Source organism: Magnolia sinica, chromosome 13 (assembly GCF_029962835.1).
Source record: "Magnolia sinica isolate HGM2019 chromosome 13, MsV1, whole genome shotgun sequence".
Lineage (NCBI taxonomy): Eukaryota > Viridiplantae > Streptophyta > Magnoliopsida > Magnoliales > Magnoliaceae > Magnolia > Magnolia sinica.
Window position 1 is genome coordinate 78,664,795 of NC_080585.1, and position 13,635 is coordinate 78,678,429.

At 37.9% G+C, this 13,635-nt stretch overlaps 1 protein-coding gene across 2 annotated transcripts; it reads left to right on the forward strand.

Moving 5' to 3' along the window:
* The first annotated feature begins 4,974 nt into the window (after positions 1-4,974).
* LOC131223896 (receptor-like protein kinase FERONIA) lies at positions 4,975-7,975 on the forward strand. 2 transcript variants are annotated; one of them, XM_058219460.1, is made up of 3 exons: positions 4,975-5,112; positions 5,779-6,005; positions 6,040-7,975. In XM_058219460.1, exon 3 carries the CDS (start codon positions 6,147-6,149, stop codon positions 7,755-7,757), a length of 1,611 nt encoding a protein of 536 aa, XP_058075443.1. In that variant the 5' UTR covers positions 4,975-5,112; positions 5,779-6,005; positions 6,040-6,146; the 3' UTR covers positions 7,758-7,975. The 2 variants fall into 2 exon arrangements, with proteins under 2 accessions (XP_058075443.1, XP_058075442.1); XM_058219459.1 differs by having other exon boundaries at positions 5,779-7,975.
* Positions 7,976-13,635: the final 5,660 nt, after the last annotated feature.

A 13,635-nucleotide genomic window follows, 5' to 3' on the forward strand; every position in this document is an offset into this window, starting at 1 on the left:
ATAGATTTGGATCCATCAATACCAGTTACTTTAGTGGTAAGAGGGGCCCATTCAGTCACTATGGCTTGCCACATGCTCTCATCCATGGATTTTAAGAAAATCCTCATTCTGGCTTTCCAATAGGCATAATTGGAGCCATCAAAAGGTGGAGGCTTAGTGACTGAAAGACTATCAAACTTTGACATCTCAAATAACTCAGATCGATTAGCTCAGGAAATAAATCCAAATAGAATAATTAAAAGCGAGCTATTAGGCTCTGATAACACTTGAAAAGGCCGGGCTATATATCCTAGAGGGGGGGTGAATAGGACTATGCCAAATTAAAAAATAACAGCAAAATTTAAATAAATTAAATACAGATAGCAATAGACAATCCCACTATGTTGAATTTAAAGACAAACTTAAATGAACGAGTATTGAGAGGTTGATACAGATGTTGTTCTAAGGACAACCTTACACCATAAAAACCAAGGGTTTATGGCAGGACAACCTTACTAGAACGGTTTGTGTATCAAAAACTCAAACTGATACAGAGGAATAAAGAAATAAATAGCAAGGAAAGAAATCTACGCTATTACAACATTCTCCACACTTGCATAAAAGAAATTACAACATTCTCCACAATACAAAAAAGGAAATTACAACCATCCACAAAAAGAAATAAATAATCAATCCATAAGACTAGAAATTATAGTGGTTTGCTTGTGTGTACACCAACTATTTAGAAAAATAGCCACACAACTACTCCACTCCTAATATCCTCACACAGTGGATATTAGCGTTCACTATGAAAATAGGTTTTTCCAGGTTCACCTAAAACCCTCACAATTGTGTCTTTTAAGTGGGCTTAGACAATTCAAAAACACCACACTCTGAGTTTTTTGGATCACCTCAGACAAACCAAAACAGAGATTTCTGGCACAATTTTAAAAACCAAAACAGAAATTTACAATAATGTAAAATACCTGGATATTCTCTTTTTGATGCGCCCGGAAGAACCAAATCGGAGTAAAAGTTCAATGTCCAAACTCACTTACGAAATGGTTCTAGGTTCTAAATTGATTTTAAATTAAATCAAGTTGGGCTAGCTCTATTTGATTTTGATTCCAAGAAAAGGGCAATTCTCAATCCCTTCTTCAAATATGAATGGAATATAGAATACAAAATCAAATATAACAAAGCTAAATTAAGAGAATATTAAATGAGCACAATATAGCTTAAAAAGATGACTAACTTATCTCTCAGAGTGACGTATTGATTTATCTTGAATTCGATATGAAACTCTGAAATTCGTGCTCTATTTATAAGTGAAGAAATCACCTTCACGACTGGTCCTGAGGACACCACGACTGGTCATAGGACTAACAGATTTTTGAAAATTTGAGCGTGATAAGATAAAGCCGTTCCATGACTGGTCGTAAGCTATGCACGACCGGTCGAGGGACCTCCATGACTGGTCGTGACCTATCCACGACTGGTCGTGTGGAACCTGATTTAGTTGCTGGACTTTGAGTCGAGGCTGCAGGACTAGTCGAGAACAAGTCGAGCACTATTCACATGATCGGTCGAGCAATCTCCAGGACTGGTCGAGGCTTAACAAAAAATTTTAAAAATTTATAACAGACTTAGGACTGGTCGAGGAATTTCTTGGACTGGTCGAGCCAATGCTTGGACTGGTCGAACAAAGTCCAAGGCTAGTCGAGAAACAGTCTATTCACTTATAAAATGATCTAATTGAATTATGTATTCAAAATGACCTACCTTATGGTCAATCTAGGGTCATTCATACCTTATACATGATGTATGAACATTGAAACTTCTTTTTCTTCAGTTGATAGTCGTTTTTTGAAGTTCACGAAGCTTGAGATCTTGTCATAGGATGAAGCTTGAACTTGAGTCACTTGGAGCTTAAAATTGAGTCACTTAAAGCTTGAAATTGACTAACGTTAAAGCTTGAATTCACAATTGATGTTGTACATGAACATGAACAAGTAATCTTGCCTTTGAAATTTGTGAACTAAAGACCCTTGTTATTGAGAGATGCACAGACTTCATTATGTAGAAGAGCTACACAAGACACAGATTCCAAGAGATGTTTTGGCACTACAAAATTTGACAATTATAGGAGCTAGAAACCATAACACTTACAGCAATCCCACGAATCATTAACCTCCTTGTTCATGAATTCACCATTACACATCATCTCTACAAACTGACATATGGGCGAAGTCAATCCGTCTTAGAAAAAGCCTATTACCTGCCATGTTTCATAGCCATGATGTAGACAGGAATTCAGAGATCCTTGAATTTCTCCCAGCTTGTAGGATGCACCAATTAGGTGATTTTCACATATTGTCGGATCCACCACAGGCATTAGTGTTCTTAACGCCTAGATGATGGAAGCTTATGATTGCATAAGGTATAAAGATTGGCAAGTCTAGGTACATGTTTGATTCCCTTCTGTTTGTGTTTGTCGTAAACAATAAGTTCAAGTATTTGGTTTTTTTTTTAACTACTTTCAATTTTGTTTGTAAACCAGACTTTCGATTTGGTTAATGAATAATGTTATATTGTTGTAGTGTTTGGATGCAAAGTAGATTGAATTACGATCATTTTGTTTAATCAAGAAGAAATAACAGAAATTGATGAAATTTCCTAGTGTTTGTGGCAAGGAGTTATACCTAGAATTTTAATCACATTTCTTTCTAGTCCAATCCAACTCATCTGCAGCATTGAAGAAAAAGACGAGTTAGATAGCTAAAATTGAGAATCATGTTTAAAGTAGACATCCACAGTTTGGGATAGTCTTCTTGAAATTTCTTTGGTAATAAGAAATTCAATCTCTCTTTGTGCGAATCGAGCACCCATCAGCTTCGGCTATTAGAAGTAGGGGTTAAGGAGAACCACATGATTTGATATCATAATGGGTCGATTGTGGTCGTAGATACCCTGGAGTTCTTGTGTTCCCTGTCTTGAATCTAGGCCTTGTAATTAATTAAAACTTTACATATACTATCCATTGGATTCCAAGACTCCTTGCCATGTCATTCAAACACTTTTACATGGTTATTACTGTGTTTATAAAACCATTGTAAATGGTAACATGCCTACCCAAGTGAAAGATTTGGATGTGAAACTTGAAAGTACTAAGCAAAAAAGTAAAGACAATCTGCAACAAGTCATCTTAATTGAAAGGGAAAGAGTTACTCAAATGCAGTGGGATATTAAAGAACTTTGTAGGAAGTATTTGGAGATGGAGTCAAAGCTTAAGTTCGAACAAGTTCCTTTTTTGTAATTCTTATGACTATTTCATTATTTTGACAAGTTCCTTTTTACCATCTATTCCTTCGTGAAATGATCTCTTAAATCCTTTCTATTCATTATGATCCCATGAATATGATGATCTATTTCAGGATGAAAAGATTCGTTCGGAGTTGGCAAAAGTGTCTGCCATTCATGAGAGGGAGCTATTGCTGAATTGGATGTTGCAAGAGAAGAACTTAAGAACCCGCAAAAACATCAAGAAGAGCAGGAAATGAAATCAAAAGCGGATGTTAAAGTTCTTGTCAAAGAAGTTAAATTTCTTAGGAAAATTTAAACAGAGCTGAAGCATGAGCTTAATCAGTCTCTGAACTTAAAATGAATGATTATATTTGATTGAATAAATGAATGATTATGCATAGGTTTATAAATTGATTAAAATGAATGATTTACCTTCAATTGTTGAGAGCTGAGGTTAAAAATTGAATTTATCCTCAGTTGATGCTAATAGAGGCCAAATCCATCTTTAGCCTCAGTTAGCCAAACTAAGACTACAACTCCCATGGCTAAAGGCCTTTGCCTCAGTTGTTGAGAATTGAAGTTAAAAATAAATTTAACTTGTAAGGTAAAATTTTGATTTAGCCTCATTTCAAGGCAATTGAAGCTAAAAATGTTCTTTTAACTTCACTTGAAAAATTAAAGCTATAAAAGCATTTTAAGCATCGTTTGCGTGAGGCTAAAGCCTTTAGCCATGGAGGTTCCAATCTTGATTTCCTCTATTTTTAACCTTTTTATCCACCGTTTTGAACTGAGGCTAAAGCCCTCTTTTCTTGTAGTGTTGGATAGTCTGGCCCACTTGAAGATGTGTGGAAGAGCCTGATTTTCAAGCCAGGTGTGGATGCTGGTGCTATAAGGATTCGGATTGGAGGATCCTGACCATCCATCCTTGCCTGAATGTGGAAATTGTTGTACTTTTGTCTTTTTAAACCATCTGTTTCCCGATTCCTGTTTCCACGGTGGTTTCCATCAGATAATAGTTTGGATCTCGGAACGGTGGGCCCCACTTGTACGTATTTCGAACGTACCTGGACTGCGTACTAACACTGTCAGTGGCTACCTAACTACTAACTACTGAATGGTGATATGTAGGCCCACAATGGTGTATGTGTTTTATCCAGGCCGTCCATCCATTTTGGATCATGAGGCAGATCCAAATCTAAGGTGGACCACTCTACAGGAAAACAGTGCTGACTGAACGCCAAAAATTAAAAACTTTCCGTAACTCACTGTAATGTTTATTTGCCATTCAAATTGCTGATTAGGTCACAAAGTCCTGAAAGAAGGAAAACACAGATATCAAATGTGGTGTGAGTGCGTGCATGTGGGGGTGTGAGTGTATGTAAATAAACGAAAGAATGAAAGAAAAAAAAAAAAAATCTTGATCCACAACTGTTTTTTGCCTTAATTAGTTTTTAATGATGGGCATTCAATGATTTCTGTGATGTAGTCCACCTGAGATTTTGATCTCTCTCATTTTTGGGCTCATGCACTAAGATAAGCTGATAAAATGGATGAACGGCGTGCATAAAACACATACATCACGATGGCCCCCACAGAGCACCTTCCAGTAGCGGGTCGCTGCTGGTAGCGTCATTAAGCAATCCGCGTCCTTGAGAAACGATACTAGTCAACTTAGAAGGGTATTTTATTTTTTTTTTCATATCGAAAATGCAAGTACTTGATACCGAAAATACGAGAGGAAGCCAGCGGACTGCGTTTGGTCGTCGCTTTTCTCTTGCTCAATCAAAGCCCTCTCGAAAACCAAACGAATCCGATTTTCAACAATTTCAGGTTTTGTTATTTCTTCTCTCCTCTTTTCCCTTTTTGCTGTTTTCGAGCTGGAAAAGCTCTCGCATATAAGAAAATAGATTGAAATCTCATCTGTCCGGTAGTTCTTTTTCCCGTTTCCGAGCTCAAAATCAGCTTTTTTCGTGATCTTTTTGATCGGTTGGAATTCGGGCCTGTTCTGTCCAACTTTCGTTGGAATCTCGCACTGGAATTCAATCTCTCTTCTTTCCTCTCTCATTTGCATGATTCGAGAGGTTTTAAACTGAAATTTCTGTTTGTAGGATTTAAAGTTCGAGCTTTCGAATAAAAAGCTTCAGATTGCAGGATTTGAGACTGAAATCTCGATTTTTCTGCTGTGAAATCTAATCTCATGTTGCTGCTTTACTGATTTTTTTTATTTTTTTATTTTATTTTATTTATTATTTATTTATTTATTTATTTATTTTTATTTTTTTTGCGGGTTTTTAGCGTATTTGAGAGACCTTTAGACTAGATATTGGCATATGGTTTTTGACCTTTTTGGCTAAAACCCTATTTCGGTTGTTGAATATCCCAGACCCGAATGATTCTATGTGTTCTGCTTTTCTCTTGCTGATTTTCTGTATTATCTCGTTTCAGATGGGGCTGACATATATTACCTGATTTCTTTGCTTGTTTGGTTGATTTTAGGATTTTCGGGTTGTGTTTCTGGTAGAAAAACAAGCTCAATTGGAATCCAATGTCCTTGGGATGATCTTCAGAAAATTCAGTGTTCTGATATATGGTTTCAGTTTTAAGTGAGCTTTGTCTCACTTGAATTGCTGGATTTTGGGGGTTTCTAATCAAGCATCTGATCCGTGTATTTGAGCGTTATCTCCTTCATCTGTGATTATTTGAGCTGAAACCGTTCACTTCTTGTAAAAATAAAATTAAAAAAAGAAAAAAAAAAAGAAAAAAAGAAAAAAAGAAAAAGAAATCATTTGTTGGGTCTTCAAACAGACAATCAATCCCTTGTAAATCTGTTTTTCCCTCTTCTCTGTCCCTTGTGATTCAGCACTATGAATGAGGTGAATGAAAATAATCTCCGACGCATCTCCATGTTTCTATGCTTCTGTTTCTTCCTCCAGCTAACCTCAGGGGCTACCAGTAAAACTTCTCCGCCTGATTACGATCCTCCTGAGATAATCCTCCTGAACTGCGGGGAATGTTCTCAAGCAAAAGATAATGATGGCCGCAGCTGGACAGGTGATGTCGGGTCAAAATTCACACCCTCTCAAAACACAATTACCTTCAAAGCCAATTCCCAGAACTCTGTGCCTCAGGTTCCTTACATGACTGCTCGTATATTTCATAACCAGTACACCTACATCTTCCCCATCAGCCCTGGCTGGAAATTCATTCGCCTCTACTTCTACCCAGCAAATTACAGCAGTTTTGATGCGTCTAATGCCATCTTCTCCGTCAGTACTGGTCATTATACTCTCCTCCGCAATTTCAGCTCCTACATCAATGCAAAAGCCCTGAATTTTGATTATCTCACACGTGAATTCTCTGTTAACACAGTAGATGAATTCTTAAACTTAACCTTTACTCCATCTCCAAACATTTCCAATGCCTATGCCTTTGTGAATGGGATCGAGATTGTCTCAATGCCCTACATCTTCTCTCAACCTGCCAGACTCGTCCTTGATGAGGGGCTGGCACCTCAGCTGTTCCGGGTTTTGGATGACACTGCCCTTGAAACAGTCATCCGGCTTAATGTGGGTGGACGAGACATCTCACCTGTCGAGGATTCTGGCTTGTTCCGTGCCTGGTTTGATGACTCCCCATATATATACGGTGCTGGATATGGTGTGACATCTGGATGGGATCTGAAAAAAACCTTTGAATACACAGCTCACGTGCCTCCCTACACTGCACCTCAGGAAGTCTACTCGACCACACGGTCAATGGGTCCTGACCCAAACATTAACCGGAACTACAACCTGACATGGATTTTTCCGGTTGATGCTGGTTTTCGTTACCTGGTGAGGCTTCATTTCTGTGAGATCAAATCAATTATATACAAGGTGAATCAACGGGTGTTTAAGATCTTCATCCGCAATCAGACTGCTGAAACAGAGGCTGATGTGATTGCTTGGGGAGGGACCAACACCAATGGGGTCCCAGTCTACAAAGATTATGTTGTGATGATTGGTCAAGACACGTCCCAGGAACTGTGGGTTGAGCTCCATCCGAATATAGGATCCGGGACACAGTATTTCGATTCAATCTTAAACGGCATAGAGATCTTTAAATTGAACGACCCTGATCTCAACCTTGGTGGGCCTAATCTTGTTCTCCCTCTGGATCCGCCAGTGAAGCCGAAACTGGTTAACAAATCATCACAATCCAGGAATTCAGTGAATTGGACTCCAGTAATTGTAGGTGTGGTGGGTGTTGTGGTGGCTATCATCGGTATCATATTTCTTGCTCTTGATGTTTCCCGCTGGCAACAGAAGGATTCCTGCTCCAGCAATGGACTATCCAGTTGGCTCCCAATTCACTCTGCCTCCAGGAGGAGAGATTGGGATGTGTTAACTGATTCAAATGAGGACTCGGATCGCCAAGTTCTCTCAGATCATGAAACGAGAAAGTTGATGCGATCAACAGTTGCGGACAGTCCATGATGATGGGAGTTTTTCTGCCTCTTTGGTCAATTGCAGAATCCGGTAAGAGGGGTTGTCATACTTATGAGTATCATCTCATCACCTGAATTTAGTACTTATTTCTTTTATCATACTAATTCTCTAGTATATACAATAAGATGTTTTCTGTTTGTATTATGTATTGCATTGGACGCTTCTCTTCTTAAAAAGAGTAGAGAATGTGACAAAGTTGGATTCTAGTTTGTATTCTTGCAGGCTCATAAAGGTTACAGAAATACCGTTATGAGCATTTCTGTATTCATGTAAAAAGAATCAAGGTTTGCATCACCCAACTGCCGGGTCACTATGATTCGTGTTGGTGGTCCACTGCTACGAGTAATGATACTTTCTTCCTAAATCCAGACCTTTTATCAGGTGAATGCCACTGGAATGCTCTTGCGCCTAAAGCAATCTATCTGTCTTCAGGCTACGATTGCTGCGCACCAGATATGCATGGAAAAATAAAGGGAAAATTAGTGTCAAAGACTTATGGTATAATTACATGCATACCCTAGGATTTGAATTATAATTTCTTCTATTAACTTAGTCAAAATTCATTTAAATGACCAAAATATACTTCTTTTATCTTCACTTATATTCTATGATGGTTGATATTAAACTACAAAATGGCACACTTCATTTCCTTATCATCTGATGGTCTGGATCAGCAGACTGGTTGGGCCCACATTACAAGTGGTTCAAATATCACCCCAACTATCTGACGGTCCAGATGATCCGACTATGGTGGGGGCTTCATCAATCTCATGGCCAGGATGGACAAGTTAAGATTGTCTTTTCGCTGTGATTTATGGGGAATATGGATTGGGCACAATTAGCCCGACCTAAAGAGAGGGAGGACACTGTGGAGGGCGTTGAGATGATGATGTCTCTTAGTAGGAGACGTTGAGATGTTCTCTCTTAGTCAGGTACGGTTATATACGAGGTACTTAAAAGCAAGGTGCAGCCTAGTTTCCCTAGGTTTTATGCAAAGCTATCTCTTGTGCGTATTGTCTATTTTAAATAAAAAAAACCTATGTAAAGAGAAAGTATATCATCTTATAAAATTTTGGGTGAGAGATTGCTTGTGTAGTGAAAGAGTAGGATGAAGATGTAAGTCTTGTGTTATTGTTTTTTCTTACTCTAGTGATGAAGAAAACTACATGCTGCTACTGTAGGACGTGGGCATATTGCTAAGGCATGTAATTCATTGTGCCTCTTGTCACTTGCCTTTTGGTTTAGCCTTTTGGATATATTTTTTAGAGGTTTTACGTTGATTCCGTCAAACATATGAGAGTTTTTTCGCAACAATTGACACCAAAGCTTTGGTTCAATTTTATTTGATTTGTGGTCTTTGGGTTTATACACTTTTGATTAGCAATCTGGTGTCTATTAAAAGTTTGTAATGATTACGAAAAAATTAAATGCAAAGTTCGAAGTGAAAAAAATTGATCAGAAGAATAATTTTAACCTATTGTAAATAAATGCACCTGATCTACTTATTCAGCCAGGCTTCCACATCATGTTGAAGGGAATATAAAAGAATACGTCATTAACCGATGACATGTGAAAATAGTTAGACTTGAAGGTTATTGTCATAATGTGTGGATGATGTGCTTTATAATGTCATAAATGAAAATTTCTACAAAAAAATTAAAAACCTTTGGGAAAAGTTGAAATGTCTATACATGACAATGTCCTCAACCAACAAGCTATATTTATAGCAGTAGTTATATATCTTAGAGATGAAAGAAGATATATTTGTCTATGAATATTTGAATCAGTTTAATAAAATTATTTATCAAACTTTTTTATGTTGGTTTAAGTCCTTGAAAGTTTATATATTTGCATGGGGACACTTAGACGGTCCATCATTGATCTAGACTGTTTTGAGTTCAGCACACATTTCATTGGCTATCAGGCAATTTGGTAAATGTGAACGATATGGCCAAGATGATATATGTAGAAGTAGCTCCAATTAACAATTTGAACCATCTATTTGTTAGTGTCTCATGGATTGCTTATGACTCCAAAGAATCACTCTTGTTAGGAAATTGTAACTTGCCTATTCATGGCTTCCAAAATGGATGGCTGTGGAAAATGAGGCAAAGTTAAAGAGGGATCGGATCATCCGATTTTTAAGATTATTGTATTTATTCCAACAAAATGTGATCTGGACTAAATGAACAGTTTAAATTGACAGAATGGGTTATCCAAGTCAGCCGATGCAATTAGGAGCACTATTAATTTATAATACTATGGAGAACAATGGAACATTTACAATGCTATAGGCAGGGGTGTCAATGGGCGGGGCTCGGGCGTTTCAAAATCAAAATTTTGAATAGCCCCGGCAGATGGCCCAGCCCGAAACAGTGCAAAATTAGGCCGAGACCAACCCCAGACCCGGCCCATTGACAGCCATACCTATAGGACGCCAGTGCTCTGGCTGCTATATGTCAGCACCAGCACTATAGGTTATAGTCCTCCAGTGCTCTTAGCACTTCAACTTATAGCGCTTCTAATTGCATCCGTTACTTGGACATTTCCGCCAATCAATGTGAACTGTCTATTACGTAAAGAACTCAGTTGATGGGCTACCTTGATAAAATCACACTGATTAGTTCTTATTTTTTAGTAAATTCTTCTTCTTCTTCTTCTTTTTCTTCTTCTTCTTTTTTTTTTTTTTTGGGGTGCAATGGATGGGATGGCTAGGGTTGCCTGACAAAAGTGACAGTATAAAATAACAAATGATATATGATGGCTTCCAGTAAATAAATTTATCAAATGTTGGTTGGACTTATGCTTGTGTGAGTGATCTGGACCATCCTAATTACAGGTTAAAGATCAAATAGGTAGAATTGTCAGATTATTACCATAGTTGCATGGTATCCGTAAACTGTGTTGGACCTAAAATGCGGGCAAGATCAAGCCATCGGGCTGTCCAAGTGTCTCAAGGCAACTAGGATCACTGTAATTTATAGTGCTCGGAGAGCATTGGAGTAATACTATTGTGGAAAATACAAGGATTTTATCTAGGGTGTCAATGGGCCACGCTCGGGCTGCCAAAAGCAGAAATTTGAATAGGACCAGCCCAACGCCCTGCCCGAAAGAGTTCCAAATCCAGGATGAGACCAACTCTAGGCCCAGACCGTTGACAGCCCTAATTTTATCATAATTTCAATTAACATTTAAGATAGGCATTTTTATTGCCAGTGATCAATATTCCATACAATGCTTTTTAGGGAGTTTGATTTTCTGAATTCCGTTTGATTTTTATTTTTAATTTTATATATATATATATATATATATATATATATATTCGAATTGCAGGGAAATAAGCTATTATTACTTCCTACATATTTGCCAAGATATGATAAATGAAGAATGAATTTTGCCTCGAAAATCAATCCCAAAAAGATTTACTTATATTTATAAGCCCCACAATGATGTGACTTATCCACATCATCCATCCATTTTATGATAACATTTTATGGTAGAAAAATGAGACAAATCTGAAGCTCAAGTGGACCACATCATAGTAAACAATGATCGAAAAGACATAACTCATTAATTTTTATTTTTTATTATTTTTTTAAAATCTTCTTTGGGCCGATGTTTATTTATCATCTGTTCATAAGGCAATAGAGGCATAAGATAAAGTGAGGCATTATTTTGTAAACACAATGATTCCTCAAAAATTTTGCAGCAAGAATTCCTTTAGAGGCCGTTTGAATGAGAGTAAATAGAGGTAAATTAAGGTAAATAGGGAGAATTGGGAGTAAATTAGGTAAATTAAGGTAAATCGGGGAAATTAGGAGTAAATGGAAGTAAATCAAATTTGAGGTGTGTTTGGACGGTAGTATATGCATGGAAATGAAATGAAATGGAAGTAAATGGGCCAATAAATGAAATCCTATCCATGAGAGAGGATTTGGAAGTAAATTGGGTGAAGTGCCTTTTTTATCTCCTTTAAAGAGTCGCACGAGTACACAAAGGTGCCGTTTTGCACACGTCTTCCATACACGTGGCACGGTTATGATACTCCGACACCGTCCAATTATCGATTACATCACTAAAATCACACTAATAAATACGATCCAAATTGTCCAAAGGTTGGTCATCTAAATGGACGGTTAAAAAATGTTGGCTAGTAACTTGTTTATGATCCTTATGTTTGTGGCCCATGTGAGGCTCAAAATTTCATAATTTTTGGCTAAAGTGTATATTTCAATGGGCTTATTACAATAATTCATTAAACATCACAAATCCACACTAATTTGGGATATTTTTTTCAACCAGAAACAAAGTATCGTAGATTGAAATATCCACATTCAATAATAACAAATGAAAAATTAATGAACCATCATCATCATTTTATTTCATTAATCTGAATTCTTATTGCATCCCTCGCATGCCCTTAATTCTAAAATAAAGGACATTTATTTGGCGTAATTGAAAATAAATTAATAATAATTTCGGCAGCATCTCGGCCTGTATAGCGTTTGTTGTGATAACAGAAAAGTAGTGTGGATTTAAAACCCTTGCTTTATGCCAATATGCATAGAATATGTGCATAGGAGGTCAGATCCCAGATAAATATGTGAAGATGCGTAATTATAGAACATATTGGAGATTCCTGATGCATGACCATGCAAACAGTCTCCATTGTGTGGCCGCACAACAGGGAGATCTTCTGCTCCTTGCACATTCTTCCTTCTCTCCTCCCACAGTGCACCGCGGGGTACCTGGATGCCATGATTCTCGAATTTGATGACTCTCGAAGATCACTTTGATTTCTCTGGTGTTCCTCAACTGCTAATGCTTCGAATGAGAGAAGGAAATGGTATTTATAGGCCTCAACACATGCAAACTGCCAAATCGGAATAATTGAATATTGTTACGCAGTCGTGCATCATGCTTCTATTGCACAGGTGCACAACAAGCTCTTGTCCATATTGGGAAAACTGCCCGATGTCACTCCTTCAACAACTCCCTTTATTCATTGCATGGTTGTGCAACTCATCTCTATTGCATGACTACACAATAGTGCTATCTTCGTGATTTTTTTTAATTTTGCGCTCCAACAGATGGCCCATCAATCCTCCTTTAAGTTTTCTATGAATCAAACGAGGGATCGAACCTCCTTTTTTGCACAACATTCATTCTTTTCCCATTGCATGATCGCGCAAATTGTGTTGCGTGATCAGGTCTACACAATAAGCTATCGGGTCCCGCTGCCTATATAAGTTGGCACTTCCTTCACTCAGTTCACTTTGCTTTTTATCACCCCCAAACTATGTTACTCTATTGTACAACCGCTCAATAGGCTTCTCTTGCGCGACTATGCAACTGCTCTATTTCACGTGACCGCGCAACACTCCTCTACTTCGGAAGAAAATTTCCTAAGTAGGACTTTGCCAAAATTTTAACATATTCCTTCCTCATATCTCAACCTTATGGCAAGGGGTAACAGACCATCTGACACTTCACAAGAGCACCCATTTCTCGAAGGTTTGAGCCTGAGAACCCTCAATCCTCCCAAGTTGAAGATCGCCCAGGCAAAAGAGTAAATCCTACAACCAAACATCCCTCCCTCTTTAAGGAGTCCAACCTTCCAATCATAAACTTCTCCAATCGTATAATCCTTTCAGGAAGTCATATTCGTCATGCCATCATGAGTGATATAGAAAGACCTCCCCGAGAGGGTCGGGAGGAAGATTGGGAGAACTAGCTAAAGGCCACCTCCAATCTATGGACGGATAGTTCTAAAGCATCTGATAGAGAATACACCCGGCTCCTTTTTCAAAGAAGAAGTGCTTGAAGAGCAAAGGGCAACAACTCCAAGAAAAGATAAATGAGTTCA

What these genes read in the sequence shown, in the direction of transcription:
- LOC131223896 (XM_058219459.1), top strand. Translation starts at nt 6,147, where the DNA reads ATGAATGAGGTGAATGAAAATAATCTCCGACGCATCTCCATGTTTCTA.